The sequence below is a fragment of the Quercus suber genome, unplaced genomic scaffold, assembly GCF_002906115.3.
Source record: "Quercus suber isolate HL8 unplaced genomic scaffold, Cork oak 2.0 scaffold_510, whole genome shotgun sequence".
Lineage (NCBI taxonomy): Eukaryota > Viridiplantae > Streptophyta > Magnoliopsida > Fagales > Fagaceae > Quercus > Quercus suber.
Window position 1 is genome coordinate 274,359 of NW_027069959.1, and position 16,988 is coordinate 291,346.

The following is a 16,988-nucleotide window of genomic DNA, read 5'->3' on the forward strand; positions in this document are numbered from 1 at the left end:
ATGGTGTTTCATGGTTGGGTTTTTCATGGTGCTTTCTTGGCTGGGTTTTCATAGTTGGGCTTGATTTTCATGGTTGAAAAACTGGTGGATTTTCGTTTGGATACTAAGAAAAAAAGGGTGGAAAGAAATTTCTATCTGAGTTCTTTTCTTTATTTATGTTCTTGTTTCCATGTGCTTGGCTTCATTTGAATTTTTGTTTTGATTTTTGATTTTTTAGTCTTTATTTGGAAAGAAAATCTTGATTTTTTGGGTGTATGTTCTTTATGTTTGTGTATGTTCTTCATGAGAGGAGTGTTTTGATCTGTTTGGACTTTTGTTTTTAACATATTATGTGTTAGAGTAACGGCTGAAGGAGAGGTGGATCACGGATCAATAACGGAGGAAATCACAAGTGGGTAAAGTGTCAAAATTGAAACCACGGGTAGACAAGTCAAATTAGAGGCAAACCATAGGTGGGTAAAGTATAATTATCCTTTTAATTTTTCCCATGTATAGTTTAAGTATTTTTATTTTATAGTTTTTCGAACTATTCACGAAATATTTATATCTTATTGAATTAAAAAAAAGTGTATATGCTTAGTTACATTTTGTTGTTTTTATTTTCTTAATAAAAGAAGTGTAATCTCACTTAAATATTTTTTAATTAATATGACTAATTATAAATTTAATTAATTATGACTAGTGCTAGTGGTTTTCAAAACAAAACAAAAAAAGCAATCAAAAGAATAAGAGAAATAAAATCAAATAAAATAAAAACAATAAAACCAATAAATCAAGACAACTTGTGAATTATAAGTTATTTTTACAATTTTATTTCATATATATATATATATAATTAATTAGAGCTTTATTTATTGGTTTTAAAAGTTATGAAAACTTTTGAGTGAAATTTATGTTGTGCCTTTGTGTTAGAAATTTATTGTATTCTTTTTGTGTGTTTTTTTCCATTAAAAAAATAAACATTATAAATTTAAATTGCTTGTCATTCAAAAGTTAAAGCTATGTGTCGCTATAAAATTTTATTTTTCAGCATTTTACCCGGACTGTTTTATTGTGAAATTTAATTAAATTCGAAAATTGCAGAATATAATTTGGTAAAATATTTTCAGCATTTTAGAAAATTGTAAAATGAAAATTATTATTAGTATTATTATTTTTGTAAATAATTCCCATTCTTTTGTAAAATGACTCTCAAATACAAAAAATAAAATCTGAACTCCGATCTATCAATTTCACCTTAAATTGGAAATTGGTTGCAGTTTCTCTTCTTTTAACCCACTACCTGCTTCTTGTTTGTCAAGGCGACGGCTATGGGTTGACTGACTGACTTGAAGTCTTGCAGTGAGAGACTCGCATACAGAATCCCACTACCCTTAGATCAAGATCTAGCATAGTCAACGTAATTTCATCCTCAAATTTCAAAGCATACTAAGGAAAAAGATATTTCACTACAACCAAATACCTCCGCCACCGTCCTTTTTAAGCCACATCCACCATGAAAGTAGCTTCCACAGTTGGTACAGAGGATATTTGGCTGCTGCTTGCACTCCCCCGGCCTTTCCGCCTGTGAATGGGTGAGCTGTCATTCATATGAAAGGAACTGTACATGTTTCTTATTTTTTCATCTCAACACATTTGTTAGTTGAAATATTGATTAGTTGATATCTGTTGATCATAAATCATACTGTAATTCATAAACATCAAGACATAGACAAACACTGGAAAGCCACATATTACAACTTAAAGTCTTTTTTTTTTTTTTTTAACTCACTTATCCCAACATTGTCGATTCTTCTTTTATAAACTGCGACAACTGGTAAATTTGGATGAGAGTATCCGAAAAGAATGATTTCCTTTTGAAATGCCTAGATGCACGTTTTTCAAATTATTCTAGAGTGTTTTTTGCTCTTGTTTTTAAAGAAAAAAATCATAAAAACTAAGATTTATCATGTGTTTTTTTTTTTTTAATAAAAACACACACACATATATATAGGGGAAGGGGATGAGACAAGGGAATACACTCACATGCCAACACCAAAACTGCATGTGGCAGTTAGTGTCGCGGAGCAAGTGATAGATCTATCATGTTATTAGAATTTAGAATGCATAACAATTAATTAATATTAGTAATTGTTATTCAAATCCCTTCATGTTTAAAAATCCTCAAATCCAAATCCAATTGCAATATTAATCTCTTTCTTTCTAATTTTTTAATCTCTTTTATCTATGAATATCCCTTCTATTACAGACCGATCTTTCTCTCCATTATTTCTTAACTATTTTCCCTTTAGTTCTGCTTTTTATTTCCCCATCTATATATATAAAATTCAATCCCCCCAAGGTCAACATTGATGCAATGCCAAGTGTCTTTCACCAAATGCAACTGGTTGCGTATTTGAGTTTAAGGAATCAGCAACTCCAATAAACTGGGGCAAGGCTATTTGCCATGACCTCTCTCAGACTCCAACAAAGTGAGAGTTTTGAGCAATGGATACGAACTTTTTATAATTAAATGCGCCGGTCAAAAATTTCTAGTTAATCTCTTCTCCTAGTTCAATGAAAATGATCATCTCCATTTCTTGGTTTAAGTTAAACAATATAAATATAAATTTGCCTGTCATTTATATTTTAAATAACCTAATTTACATTTAAATTCAAAAAATAAAATCTGAACTCATATCTGTCAATTTCACTTTAAAATGGAGATTAGTTGCATTGCCCAATTTTTTTCACCCCTCGCTGCTTATTGTTTGTCAAGGTGACAGCTGTGGATTGACTAGCGTGAAGTCTTGCAGTGAGACTCGCATACACAACCCCACGACCCGTAGATCTTGATCGAGCATATTCAATGTAATTTTCATCCTCGAATTTTAAGGCATACAAGAAGAAAGATCTATCACTACATCCACTTATCTGCCACAGTCCTTTCCAGCCACATCCACCATGAAAATAGCTTCCACAGTTGGTACATATGGATATTTGGCTGCTGCTTGCACTCGCTTCTGCCTGTGAATAGGTGAGGTGTCATTCTTGTGTAATGAAGTTTACGTGTCTCTTTTCTTCATCTGAAATGGTTGAAAATATTATTAATTAGTTGATATAGCCTTGCCCCACTTTATTATTAATGGTTGAAAAAAGTTCTAACTATACGCAAATTGACGGGTTATGGAGTTGGACAGTTTATTGTAGTGGAAATACTCAAATTGCCCAAGAAAAGAGTGAAAATATTATTAATGGTTGAAAAAGGTTCTAACTATGAAAAGTTCTAACTTGCAAGGGTGAGTATTTTCACTACAATTTTACCCTTATCAGCTTCCTCCTACTCCATATCCTCGTCAGCTTAAATTGACAGGTTATGGAGTTGGACTTTTATTGCTAATTTCCTTTTTGGCCAGGAGAGAGGGAAAACCATTTTTTGAGCATCTCCTTCGAGCAACTTTTATTAAATGCTTGGACACATGGTGCATTTGGATTGGCTCCGCCTCTGGACGGGGGCGTCTCTTCGTCTTCCGTGCATATTCCCCTTCATATATACTTCGCCCCCCTCCCTCATTTTTCTTATTTCATTCTTGCTGATTCTTGAGAGAAAGCTCGTCGCCTTTCTTCCGTTAACTTGTTGATTCCGTTGCTTCTGAAGCCATCACTTGTTTAAGGAGACATACTCGTAAGTTCTCTTTCTCCTTTGCCTTATTTATGTATACATACTTTTTATTCTAGTTGATTAACTCCATAGTGAGGCCGTCGACTTAGGTTCTTAGAATGAATCCGTCGCTTGTAGGTAGTCAGTCCGCGAGGGAGCGGGTTACGACGAAGTCTTTGGTTTAGGTCATGAGCCCGAGGACTTCTCTTGGGCGTCAGAAAGGGAAACGTCAGCCCAGTCTACTGACGTCGACGTCGAAAGTTATGACGAGGAGAATGAGGAGGCAGTAAATGAGGATGAAGATGAGGTGGAAGAGGGAGAAGGAGAGAAAGAAAGTGACGGGGATGAGAATGATGGTGACGAGGAATCCTATGAAGGGACCTTAGGAAGTCTCGGAGGCAACTGTCCCTTTATCCTCCCTAAGAATTGGACCGTCAATAACTTTCTACCAAAGATGAGTGACAGGGTCTTTAAGGAGTTACGTACCCATTACCAAATCCCAGACCATATCCTAATCCATCTCCCTAGGAAAAACGAAAGGTGCTACTCGGGGAGGACTGTAGACGTCGGCATGTACGACGCTATGTTTGCTGCGGGATTAAGACTACCACTGACGGCCTTGCACCGTTAACTGGGTGATTTCATGGGACTGTCCGTTAGCCAAATTGCTTTGAACACCTGGAGGATCTTCATAGGTGCTGAGATCCTGTGGGGTCGTCTGAGCGGTGGGAACCGTCAGCTTTCGTTGAACGAATTCTTCTACTGCTACAGACCCTAGCACATCGTCTCTTCCAAGGGGATATATCATTTTGCTGCTCGGCAGAAGGATTTGAGACTTGTGTCTGACATGCCAGACTCTAACAAGAACTGGAAAAGTAAATACTTTTTCATTCAAGGGAGCCATCTAGAAGAATGGGTTACAATGCCCCATGGTTTTGACAATACCTGGGGAACGGTTAAAGACTCAGATTTAGCATTGACAGCTTTTATTGGTTTTTATACTCGTCAGCTTTTGCTTCTATTGTTTCATTCATTTTTGAAGTGCTGTAATGTCGTCATTTTGTTTCTCTTTTCCAGCCAGCGCTCGTCCTCACATAACTGACGAGCAGAAGGCATTCATCCGTTGGGTTCTTGACATCCCATTTGAACAACGGAAGTGTAGGGACTTAATCACCCTTGACACTCTTCATTCGTACTACGGGGGCCCGAAACCGATGTCTGAAGCTCGTAGATTGAATGAATACTCTCACCATCGTAAGTGGATTTTCTACTTTCCTCGTCAGTTTTATTCTTACTGTCTATTTTTTGTAACACACGTTAGTTGTTTTTCGCAGAAAGGAAGGCAGCCAGGCAAAGGGTGAAGGCAGTCGCTGCTCGTAAGAAAGAGGAGGAAAGGAAAGCCAAGGGAAAGGAGGGGGCGTCCTCATCAGCCCCCAAGGCTGTCTCTAAGGGCTTGGCTAAAAGGAAGGCTGACAAGAAGGACGACCATCCTCCTAAAAAGGCAGCCGTCTCTCCTGGGGATAAACACCCCAAGAAGAAGTCACCCCCTAAGTCGAGTTGCGGCGTGGGTAAGGGAATGATGACTTCGACTGGTCTTGTCACTGAGGGACCCTGTTGCCTTCTCACCCATAAGGACTACGCCGTCGAGGAAGTGGAGTCCCTCATAAAGCCAACGGACGTGGAGCTGTGCTGAGCTAGGGACGGAGGAGTTGGGGGCGTAAGCCTTTTTTGACCTCACCCAGGTGCACTTTCTTTCTCGGCTAATTTTATCTCGTCTATTTCTGTTCATTGACTTACGATTGTATCATTTTTAGGCTTTGGTGCATGTTAAGGCACTTCAGGATTGGTGTGTTGCTAAAGAGGGGGTCGTCACTTGGGTTAGGAAGCATAATACAAATTTACTGAATGAGCAGAAGCAATATAAGGAGGCCCTCCGTACTCTAAATGGTGAGTTGAAGGAGGTAAAGGAGAAGCTGGAGGAGGCGGGGCGTCAGAAGAAGACACTGTAGGAAGAGCTGTCGACCTTGCGTGGGCAGGAGGAGAAGGCTGGGGTTGACGCCATTAAGGAATTCAAGGCGTCACAATCATTCATCGACTCCTGTGCTGAATATTATGGCACCGGGTTTGAAGACTGCCTCAAACAGGTTGCGTCCTTCTACCCAGACTTGGATCTATCCGAGATTACCATGGATACTCCCATGCCGTCGACACCTGCTGGCGATGCCGTCGTTGATGAGAGTGACGACCCTACTGAGTTAGATCTTCCTCCCAAAGATGATGGCGTCGTCCTTGCTCAACCTGCTGCGATCCCTCCTGTCACCACTTCCAACCCGTCCATTGAGCTCTTAGACGTGGAGAACCCTCCTGCTCAAGATAAAGATGACGGGACCCTCAATGATGCTCCTGCTGCTTAGTTCTAGCCTTACTTTTTTGTAACTTGTATATTCCCTTCAATTTTCAAACAATGTATTAAATGCCCTAGTGTTTAAAGTAGATACTTTTTGGGCTCTATTTGTAAAGACTTCATTTTATATGTGGTATCTTATGCCCGTTGTCTTTAACATCGTCTAGTTTTCTACTAGTTGGTACTTGTATCTCTTTACTTCTCGTGCTTGTATGCAAGGATGTGTTTGTTTCTGGTGAACTAGGACAAACCAGTCCTGTAGTAAACTCGTCACCCTATGGACTTTATGTCCTGTATTCTTTCTATTTCGTGGACACGTTTGAATTCGTTTAACTACTTGTTCAGTGGATTTAAACAATCTCAATCTGCCTTCTCAGTAGACTTGTTCATTTCATGAACTTTATATTAAAGCCGTCGCCTTGTGGACCTTTTAATAATACTAACCATATCCTTTGGTGGATAAACTCGTCCACTTTGTGGATTTAACCAAATCCGTCTACTCCATTGAACTTGTCAACTTTATGGGATGAGCTAAGTTATGAATCCTTCTTCTTGTGGACCTGTTCTTCTTAATTGTGGATTGTATCAAGTCATCCTTGGGGAATGAATTGGGCCTCTCTTTAGGTTTTATAAATCCGTTCGCAATTATTATGGATCCATCCATTTGTGGTCCATTTTTATGAAGCCATCAGTTTTAATGACCTCGTTCACTTTATTAAGTAATGGACTCGTCCACTTTGCGGACCAATGAACTTGTCCACTTTAAATTCGTCCACTTTGTGGACTTATTATTGAATTAGTCTACTTTGTGGACATAATAACTTTGTCCACTTTGTGGACTTTGATAATGTTTCATCCTTGTGGGTTGAAGTCGTCCACTTTGTGGACATTAATAAACTCGTCCCTTTGATAGACGTTGATAATATTTCATAATTCTGGGATGAAGTCGTCCACTTTATGGACATTAATAAACTCTTCCATTTTATGGACATTAATAAACTTGTCCCTTTGATGGACGTTGATAATATTTCATCATTCTGGGATAAAGTTGTCCACTTTATGGACATTAATAAACTCGTCTACTTTATGGACATGAATAAACTCGTCCACTTTGTGGACAATTTTTGGTAGATAAACACCTTAGCCATATCTGAATAAACTCCTCTTATTACGATAAACAATGCATTCGTAGAAAAAGTAGTTTTCTAAAAGAAAAAGACCTACCCTTTGGGCTTTAAAAAGGTATTGTAACAAAAACTAAAGTAAATGGAAAGACTGAGGAGTATAGCTAAAATTAACTAAGGTAGACTAGAAATAAAAGGGCGCTGCTCTCCATATCATCTCTACTGGTAGTACTTCCGTAGGTGCTCGGTGTTCCATGGATGGTGCAGCTTTTGTCCGTCCAGCGTCTCCAGGTGGTAGGTGCCCTTCCTTTGCCATGACGTGATTTGGTAGGGTCTTTTCCAGTTGGGGCCGAGCTTCCTTTGGGCAGGGCCTCTAGCAGTGCCCACGACCTTCCTTAAAATGAGATCTCCGACCTGAAAGTCTCTATGTCGGACCCGAGAGTTGTAGTGCTTAGCCATGCAGTCTTGATATTGTGCAAGCCTTTGTTCTGCCATCGCCCTGACTTCGTCAGCTAGATCAAGCTGTAGACGCATAGCCTCGTTGTTTTTGCTTTCATCATGGTTGTTCACCATGTAGCTTGTAAGTCTGACTTCGGTTGGAATGACTGCTTCGCTTCCATAGATTAGCCGAAATTGTGTCTCTCCTGTAGGCGTCCTTGTTGTTGTCCTGTACGCCCATAGTATGCTTGACAGCTCTTCAGGCCATTTACCCTTTGCCCCCTTGAGCTGAGTCTTGATAATTTTGAGTAAGGATCGTTTCGTGACTTCAATCTGTCCATTAGCTTGAGGGTGGGTGGGGGAGGAGTAGTGATTTCTAATCCCCAAATACGAGCAAAAATCCCGAAAGGAGTTGTTGTCGAATTTTTTTCCGTTGTCTGAGACTAAGACTCTAGGGATCCCTTGCATACAATTTATCTCTAGATGAAACTTCGCACGTTCTTCTCTGTAATGGTGGCCAAGGCCATTTTGTAAAGTAGTCTATACCCACTATCAAAAACTTCAGCTGTCGCACTGCTATAGAGAATGAGCCCATGATGTCTAACTCCAATTGAGCAAATGGCCATGGGGCTGTCATTGGGGTCAACTCTTCGGACAGCTGTCTGATAATATTGCTGAACCTTTGACACTTGTTGCAGGCTTTGACATAAGTCTGGGCATCCTTCTGCATGGTGGGCTAGTAGTATCCTACTTGAATTAGTTTGTGTATCAACGACCGTGATCCTGAATGGTTTTCGCAGGTCCCTTCGTGTACTTCTCTCATGACATATTCTGCTTCTTCAGGACCCAAACACTTTAGGTATGGGCGGGAGAAGCTTTTCTTGTACAAGTTGTCCTTCATCAAGATGAATCGCGCTGCTTGGACCTTCAGCTTTCTTGCGGTCTCCTTCCAGTTTGGTAAGACGCCATTTTTTAAGTAAGAGACTAATGATGTGGTCCAGTCGCTTTCAGAACCTATCTCCTGCATGTCGATGGAATCTATTCGTGAAGAAAGCTGAACAAAAGAGAGTTCATTATCAAGGGCGGTCATATGTCCTGCTGAAGCGGCTTTGGCAAGGTGGTTGGCTTGCTCGTTCTCTTCTTTGGGAATTTGGATGATCTTGGCCTTCAGGTCATCTACCCTTCTCCTTACTTGCTCTAGGTTTTTCTTCATTCTTTCGTCTTTGTGCTCATAATCCCCATTCACTTGGTTGGTGACGACCTGAGAGTCGCAGTAAAGAACCACGCTTGCGGCTCCTGCCACTTTGGCAAGATCAAGTCCTGCCACTAAAGTTTCGTACTCTGCTTCATTGTTGGTGGTGGGGAAGTCAAGGTGGACCATACATTCAGTCTTGTATCCTTTAGGAGAAAGGAGCACAACACCTACTCTCCCAACCTGCCTGTTGGACGACCCGTTTGTATGTGTACTCCACTGAGGACATTCATCTGCCCCCTTGTCTGCCCCATTGATGAATTTTGCTATGAAGTCAGTGACGAACTATCCCTTGATGGTGGTATGCGAGCGGTACTGAATGTCAAACTCGCTCAACTCTATCACCCATAGTGCCAATCGACCAACAGCCTCAGGGTTGCTCATTGCCTGTCGTAAGGGCTTGTCGGTTAGGACGATTACCGTGTGGGCTTAAAAGTATGGTTTGAGCTTGCGAGCTGTCGTAACTAAAGCAAAGGCGAGCTTTTCCATGGGTGGATACCTTTCCTCTGCACCACGAAATGCTCGGCTGGCGTAGTATACGGGTTTTTGAACATCATCTTCTTCTCTGACCAAGGCCGCGTTGACGGCTGCTGGGGAGATGGCCAAATAGAGGAAGAGCTCTTTTTCCGGTTGTGAAGGACTTAGCAATGGTGGGGAAGAGAGGTAAGTTTTTAGGTCCTCGAACGCTTGCTGACACTCGGCAGTCCACTCGAAAGACTTCTTCAGCATGCGAAAGAAGGGTAAACATTTATTCGTCACCCTTGATACGAACCTGTTTAGGGCGGCTATTTTACTGTTTAAACTCTGCACTTCTTTCACGTTCTTTGGGGGAGCCATCTCTACTATGGCTCTAATCTTGTCCAGGTTGGTCTCGATACCTCTTTGAGATACCATAAAACTTAGGAATTTTCCCGTTGTTACTCCAAATGCACACTTACTTGGATTGAGTTTCATGTTATAGGGGTGAAGGGTGTCGAATGTTTCCTCGAGATCCTTTAAATGGTCCTCTCTTCGGCTCTTTACCAACATGTTGTCGACGTAAATCTGAACATTCCTTTCGATTTGGTTTGCAAACATCTTGTTCATGAGCCTTTGGTACGTTGCGCCTGCGTTCTTAAGGCCAAACGACATCACTTTGTAACAAAAAAGACTTTGGCTGGTAACAAATGAAGTCTTTTTCTAGTTCGCTTCGTCCATTCGGATTTGATTATAACCTGAAAAGGCATCCATGAAACTCAGTAGTTGATGCTGAGCTGTAGAGTCTACCAGTACGTCGACTCGAGGGAGAAGGTAGCTATCCTTGGGGCATGCTTTGTTCAGGTCTGTAAAGTCTACGCACATCCTCCATTTTCCGTTGGCTTTCTTAACCATTACCACATTTGCCAGCCAATCGGGATAGTATACTTCCCTGATGAAGTCTGTCTCTTGTAACTTGCCGACTTCTTCTGCTGTTGCTCGGTCTCGTTCTTAAGCGAGCACTCGCTTCTTTTGACGGACGGGTGGAAAAGCGGGCGACACATTCAGCCTGTGTACCATGACTAAAGGGTTGATTCTTGGCATGTCTTCATGACTCCAGGCAAACACGTCCTGGTTCTCCTTGAGGAAAGCTACGAGTGCTAGGCGAACCGTTGGTCTGGCGAGAGTGCCGATCCTCGTGGTTCTGTTTAGTCTGGAGCTATCGAGGGGTATCTCCTCGAGCCTTTCTACGGGTTCTGCCCTTGTTCGCTGTTCTTCTATGCTCATGGTTTGTAGATGGTCGGCCATCTCCAGCATTGCAATATAGTATTCGCGCGTAGTTATTTGATCTCCTAGCAATTCTCCTACTCCATACTTAGTTGGAAATTTGATCATCAGGTGGTAGGTTGAAGTTATAGCCTTCCATGAGTTAAGGGTAGGTTGTCCTATGATGGCGTTGTAGGCGGAGGAGCAATCGACAACGAGGAATGTAACATCCCTAGTGATTTGCTGAGGATAATCTCCTATCGTTACAGGCAATGTAACTGCGCCGAGGGGCTATACTTTTGTTCTTCCAAATCCAACAAGTGGAGCGTTGGTTGGGACTAGACGTTCTTTGTTGATCCACATCTGTTGGAACGCTAGTTTGTAGAGAATGTTTGCTAAGCTTCCGTTGTCAACCAAGACCCGGTGTGTGTTATAGTCCCCTATTTGGATGCTAACGACGAGCGCGTCGTCATGCGGGTGGTGAAGACGTTGGACATCTTCTTCTGAGAAATCAATAATGGGGATGTCGATCCGCGGCAACTTCGGGATGACGCCTGTTAGTTGAATGTTCTGAACCATTCTGAGATAAGTCTTTCGGGCCTTCTTGGACGAGCTGGTGGTCGCTGTGCCTCCCATAATCATCCTTATGTCTCCTATGGGTGGTCTGGGACGCTTGTTGTTTCGTCTGGGAGCCTGCTCTTAAGGAGGCGAATCTGCTCTCTCCCTGCTAACGAACTTCTATAACTTCCCTTGCCTGATAAGGGTTTCAATCTGCTGTTTCAAGTCGCAGTAGTCGGCTGTGCCATGACTGTGATCACGGTGGAAACGGCAGTATTTGTCTCTAGACCGTTTGTTGCGACCTCCCTTCAGCTTTCCGAGGAAGGTTAAGGCTCCCTCGTCCTTGATTCGCATTAGGACTTGGTCGATTGGGGAAGTTAGTGGAGTGAAGCTCGGGGGCTTAGAGCGCCTGTCATCCCTTCGTTCTATAGTTCTTGTCATCTTGCGCCCTCGGTCTTATTGTGTATCTTCCTGCCTTTCTCTCTTCTTGGATTTCTCCTCTCGGGCCAGAAGCACGTCTTCGGCATTCACGTATTTAGTCGCCCTGTAAAGCACATCTGACATAGTCTTTGGGTTGTTTTATATAGTGAAAATAGGAACTTGCCCTTCCGTAGCCCATTTGTGAAAGCGGCTATGAGTATTTTGTTGCCGGCTTCATCGATTGAAAGCGCTTCTTTGTTAAAGCATGCTATATCAGACCTCAGCGTCTCATCTTCCTGTTATCAAGCATGCAGTAGACTTTTTATACTTGTGTCCCCTGATGAAGTGCGAAGCAAACTGGGCACTTAGCTCCTTGAAAGTACTGATGGAGTTAGGCGTTAACCTGCCAAACCAAATTCTTGTGGGACCCTTCAGCATAATAGGGAAGGCTCTGCACATGATCTCATCAGGCATCCCTTGAAGGTGCATCAGGGTATTGAAAGATTCCAAGTGGTCTAAGGGATCCTTGGCTCCGTCATAGTTTTCCACCTATAGCATGCGAAACTTTGGTGAGAGGCAGAAGGATGAGATGGATGTTTATTATTATAATAAACATTGCTATGCTACATGTAGTTTTATGTTTATTGTTATTGATGTTTAAGTCATCACGTGCTGATCATGTGATATTTGAGTTAGTTATTAGTAGACTAGTTTGTTAAGTTTGTTGATGTGTTAGTGACTCAATGTATATAAACTAATCAGGTTTTCAATATAATCAAGCAGAGCATTTATTCATTCTGTTTTCCTCTCTTCTAATTTTTCTCTTCTAATTTCAATAAAACTCATGCTCATTGCACTCTTGGATCTTTGCTTTACAGGTGAAGGTGAAGAAGAATTCAAGATGAGTAATCTTGAGATTGATAGAGTATCCATGGACATCGAAGTGATTGTTCCACTTCTGTCGCAGAAACTAGGCTACCTGTTGGCTCCTGAAGGAAATATCTATTCAAGCTCAACAGAGCAAGACAGAATAACCGAAACCAAGTCAGTGCTAGACAGGATATCTACAAAAATAAGAGTTGCAGGAAATAACTGGGCTAGCTCAGATCCTGCTGGACTGAGCAGGAGTGATTTTTTGAGTAAGATTAATGAATTAGAGGAAGTCATCGACACCTTCATTGTGAAAACAGAGCTATGGAGACGGAAAAGTTTTATTAAGATCATGCCCCATCTCATCTACCAAATTCGTTTAAGCCATGTGATGGACAAATTAATTACTTATGCCAGAACCCATCTCCCTCAAGAAGACAATACGGGATCAACAGCTGCCACCGATCCGCATACTCAGCCGACACAACCAAGAAATGTTGAAGATCAGGCGCCAGATGATTCAGACTTTGTTGGTCTTGAGGATAAAAAAGATGAATTACTAGAGAAACTATTCTACGCAAAAGACCAAGAGTCAGATAATGTCATCGCAGTAACTGGTAATGCAGGCTCTGGCAAGACAGTTCTGACAAAAAAAATTTATTATGGGCAATATGTTAAGCGTGGTTTCAATCACCGTGCCTGGGTCGGAATTTCCGAGGATTTTGAAGCTCGAGAAGTTTTATTGAACATCTTGATGGAACTTGGATGGAAGAGGAAGGATGAAATTTTGTCAGATAATGACCTGGAGATGATGCTAAAAAGTTACCTAAAGGAGAAGCGTTGTCTGATAGTTGTAGATGACGTCCGGACACACTATGATTGGGAAAAACTTTCTGTTATCTTGAAATGCGTAGGTGGTTGGAGTCGGTTAATTCTCACCACTCGCAACATAGATATAGCACATGCTGCTAATCCTTGGAGAAATCCAATCGTGCTACGAAGCTTAACTGATGATGAGAGCTGGACATTGTTCTTGAAGAAGGCACAAATAGAAAACGATAGCTTGAACAGTCAAGATTTAATCCATCTCAAGGAGGATATCCTGAAAAAATGTGGTGGTTCACCTCTGGCAATTATCGTATTGGGAGGATTATTGTCAACTACAGAGTTAAGTGGATGGCCCAAAGTGATTGAGCAATTGCGTAAAACGGATTTGAGAGAGTCATCCACTGTGACTAAGCCTGCAGTTCAACAATCCTCTACTACAGATATAAGAGAGTCATCCACTGTGAGTAAGCCTGCAGTTCGACAATTGTCTACTACCACTACCAGTGTGCCTGAGCCTGCATATCAAGAGAATATCATTACTTTCAGTTATCAAAACCTTCCTTCTCGAATGAAATTATGTGTTCTTTATTTTGGGCTCTTCCCCAGAGCATCTGAGATCCGTATAAGGAGGTTATTTCATCTTTGGCTTGCAGAAGGATTGGTTATTCCCTTGCCTAAGGATGAAATGGCCACTGAAGATCCTGCGGAGAAATACTTGCAACTGCTAATAGAAAGAAAGCTGATTAAAAAAGAAAAAATGAGATTAGATGGAAGCCCAAAAACATGTAGTATGCCAGGTGGTATATGGGATGTGTTCCATAAAATGGCTGTGGATCTAAGACGTTTTAATGACATATCCACGGCTTGTAAATCTGCGGAGTCTCCAAACATCCGGCGGCTAGTAAAGGATCCAAACACCGACAACCATTCTTTTTTTGATCCTTACAACAAGAACTATTCTTCTTTGGTTCATCACATACAAAATCTGCGTTCTTATGTATCTTTTGACACTCGGAAACGAGATTTGCCTACCAAAGAAATAGAAATGTTTATTAATGCTGTTGTCACCAAGAGAGGCTTTGGATTGCTCGTAGTGCTTGACCTTGAAAATGTCTACAAACCTATGCTACCTGAGACACTAGGAAAATTGTTGCACCTAAAGTACCTAGGCTTGAGATGGACATTCTTAGATTCACTTCCAAAGTCGGTTGGTAATCTGCCATACCTGGAAACTTTAGATGTGAAATACACAAATATAATCTCTTTGCCAAATTCTATCTGGAAGGCGAAGAACCTTCAGCATCTCTACCTGAACGAGATTCATTTTGATATGTCTGTCAAAAAGCCAAATAGCGGGTCTCTAACCAAGCTTCAGACATTGTGGGGGCTGTTTATAGGCAGTGAGGATCTTGTGGAGAATTTCTTGAGCAAGTTAACTGACCTCAGGAAACTGAAATTGACATGTACTCCACAGTCAGAATGTGCAATAGCTGAATGGATTTTATCGAAATTGAAGAATCTTCAATCCCTGAAGTTGAGATCAATTAATGAATTTGGTAGACCTTCAACTCTTAGTTTGAACGCTATGGAAGAACACCAAAAGCTATGTGACTTGTATTTGCTGGGACAGTTGCCAGAAGAAGCACAGCTTCAATTTCCCCCAAACCTCAAAATTCTCACTCTGTCAGGTTCACAACTAGAGAAGGACCCAATGCCAATTCTTGGACAGTTGCCTCACCTTGAAATCCTCAGACTTCTCCGTGATTCCTACTCAGGAACACGCATGACTTGTCTTGATAGTGGATTTCCTGAACTTCGTAAACTGAAATTGTGGATGCTGAATAATTTGGAGGAGTGGATTGTGAACAATGGATCCATGCCTCGCCTTGAGGAATTAGAGATCAGACACTGTGTTAAATGGAAGCAGCCGGGATTAGACCTGACGAACAACCTGGAAAAAGTGAAAAAAGTAATTTTAACGAATATGCGACGTGAATTTGTAGCAAATGTTGAGAAAGCCATCGGTCAAGGAAAAGTCAAAGAGGTCACGTTGCCATTAAAGGTGAGATTTTTCTATAACTTTTTGGTTTTGGTTTTACATTATAGTTCATGGCAATTTTTTTAGAGGTCTAGTTCTTAAAGTATTCACATAAGTTTGTGCAAAAATTTCTGTGTATTTTAGTATAAGAATTTACCTTTTTTATTTTACATGCTTACCTTTCGAAACATCCCACATCATATTATCTATTTTACACATTTTATTAAAATATCAATTTTTCTTGATTTTTAAATTTTTTTCTTTCCTCACACACAATCACCATCAACTTTTTTCCTTCATCCTTGAGATACGTAAAGAAAGAATAAACAACTAAATACAAAATGAATAGTGCCAGTGTAAATTTACATAGTTACTGTAGTAAATTTGTAAATTTACATAATTATATGCGGACTAACATGGGTCATTTTTAGGCAATATTGTGTAAATTCTTTACATTTTTTTATAATAGACAGATTGATGTGAATGTTTTACCGTAATTTTAGTGGAGGAATTCGTTTTACCCAAGTGGGCCTTCTATCACACACACACCCGCGCAAAACCAAGCCAAGTGATGTGGGCTAGGCCCTCCCATCCAAAAGACTCAAAGCATTGATGGTGAGGGACAAAAATCTGTCTTAAGGAAATAGTGTCAAGCCTTGATTATATAGATCATCTTGAAATTTAGCAAGCTTGTAAAATATAAGAAGAAAATCAAATCTAACGGTAGATTTGTAAAAATTTACATCTAATAAAAAAATATTGAGTGGTCTAACATAGTTTAGAGTTATATAAATTGTTAAAAAAAATGATTTGTTTATGTTCTTGTTTACATAATTTTATACCATCTGTTTGTGTTCTTTTTAATTGGACCTGTTTGTATTCTTGTTTACATGATTACAGAACTAAGTTATTTCATGGAAATATTTATAACATGCAAGTCCCATCCATACAGTTTTAAGCATTTACATGCTTTGAATGTAGGTGTAATATGCGCAGTGGAAAAAGTCTTTTAGATGAAACTACTTGTTGACTAGCTGCCTCTCCAATTCCAGACAAAGATTGCACCAGAGGTTCCCTTGTTTATCTCAACTAAGCTGGAAACAGTCATTGCGCGGATGCTTCTTGTTTGCTCTTCAAAATTGGTGCTAATGTGATAATTCAAAACTGCATATGCCATTTGTTAAAAGTTAGGCACAACTTTGTTGCTTCTTGCAGGGAAGATAAACAAACTATCTTATTATTTTCTAATATAAGACCTTTTGTCCTCTGCTTTTGTGTTTGCCTTTTCTTTTGTATCTGTTTTAGTATTGCATTGTGAGTTAATCTAAGAAAGGAGATGTCATAAAAAGCTCCCAAGCAGCCATGTGGTTATAAATGCACAGGGACTTATGAAATGGAAACAAAGCAGCAAAACTAGCCAAGAAGCCGTTGGAGACCCACCTAGCCAAGAAGCTGCCCGATCTCTGCACAAACTCAACACAATCTGTCATGGCCCATCGTTCTTGGTCACAATCGTGCTCTCTCTCTCTCTCTCTCAAAATTGCAATGAACTTCTCCACCATATGGGTTTTACGGGGTTTGAGATTTTGTTTTTAATTAATTATGATTTTTGGTCAAGATTTTTGCATCTGGTGTTGCTTTTGTTGATTTCCTGCATTGGTATTGTTGGGTAAAATGGATTCCAAAACAGAAAA

General features: G+C 40.5%; 1 protein-coding gene across 5 annotated transcripts; it reads left to right on the forward strand.

The window, feature by feature from the left end:
* The first annotated feature begins 1,229 nt into the window (after positions 1 to 1,229).
* Positions 1,230 to 16,561, forward strand: LOC111996367 (putative inactive disease susceptibility protein LOV1). Of its 5 annotated transcripts, XR_010624999.1 has the most exons (6): positions 1,230 to 1,574; positions 2,759 to 3,016; positions 3,396 to 3,664; positions 4,718 to 4,894; positions 4,975 to 5,382; positions 5,455 to 6,330. XR_010624999.1 is itself a non-coding variant. In XM_065763508.1 (5 exons), the coding sequence occupies exons 4-5, from the start codon at positions 12,460 to 12,462 to the stop codon at positions 16,279 to 16,281; spliced, it is 2,865 nt and encodes a 954-aa protein (XP_065619580.1). In that variant the 5' UTR covers positions 1,232 to 1,574; positions 2,759 to 3,016; positions 3,396 to 3,664; positions 12,437 to 12,459; the 3' UTR covers positions 16,282 to 16,561. The 5 variants fall into 5 exon arrangements, 3 of the variants coding, with proteins under 3 accessions (XP_065619580.1, XP_023884103.2, XP_065619581.1); XR_010625000.1 differs by lacking the exon at positions 3,396 to 3,664 and having other exon boundaries at positions 1,231 to 1,574; positions 5,455 to 6,328; XM_065763508.1 differs by lacking the exons at positions 4,718 to 4,894; positions 4,975 to 5,382; positions 5,455 to 6,330 and adding exons at positions 12,437 to 15,318; positions 16,276 to 16,561 and having other exon boundaries at positions 1,232 to 1,574.
* Positions 16,562 to 16,988: the final 427 nt, after the last annotated feature.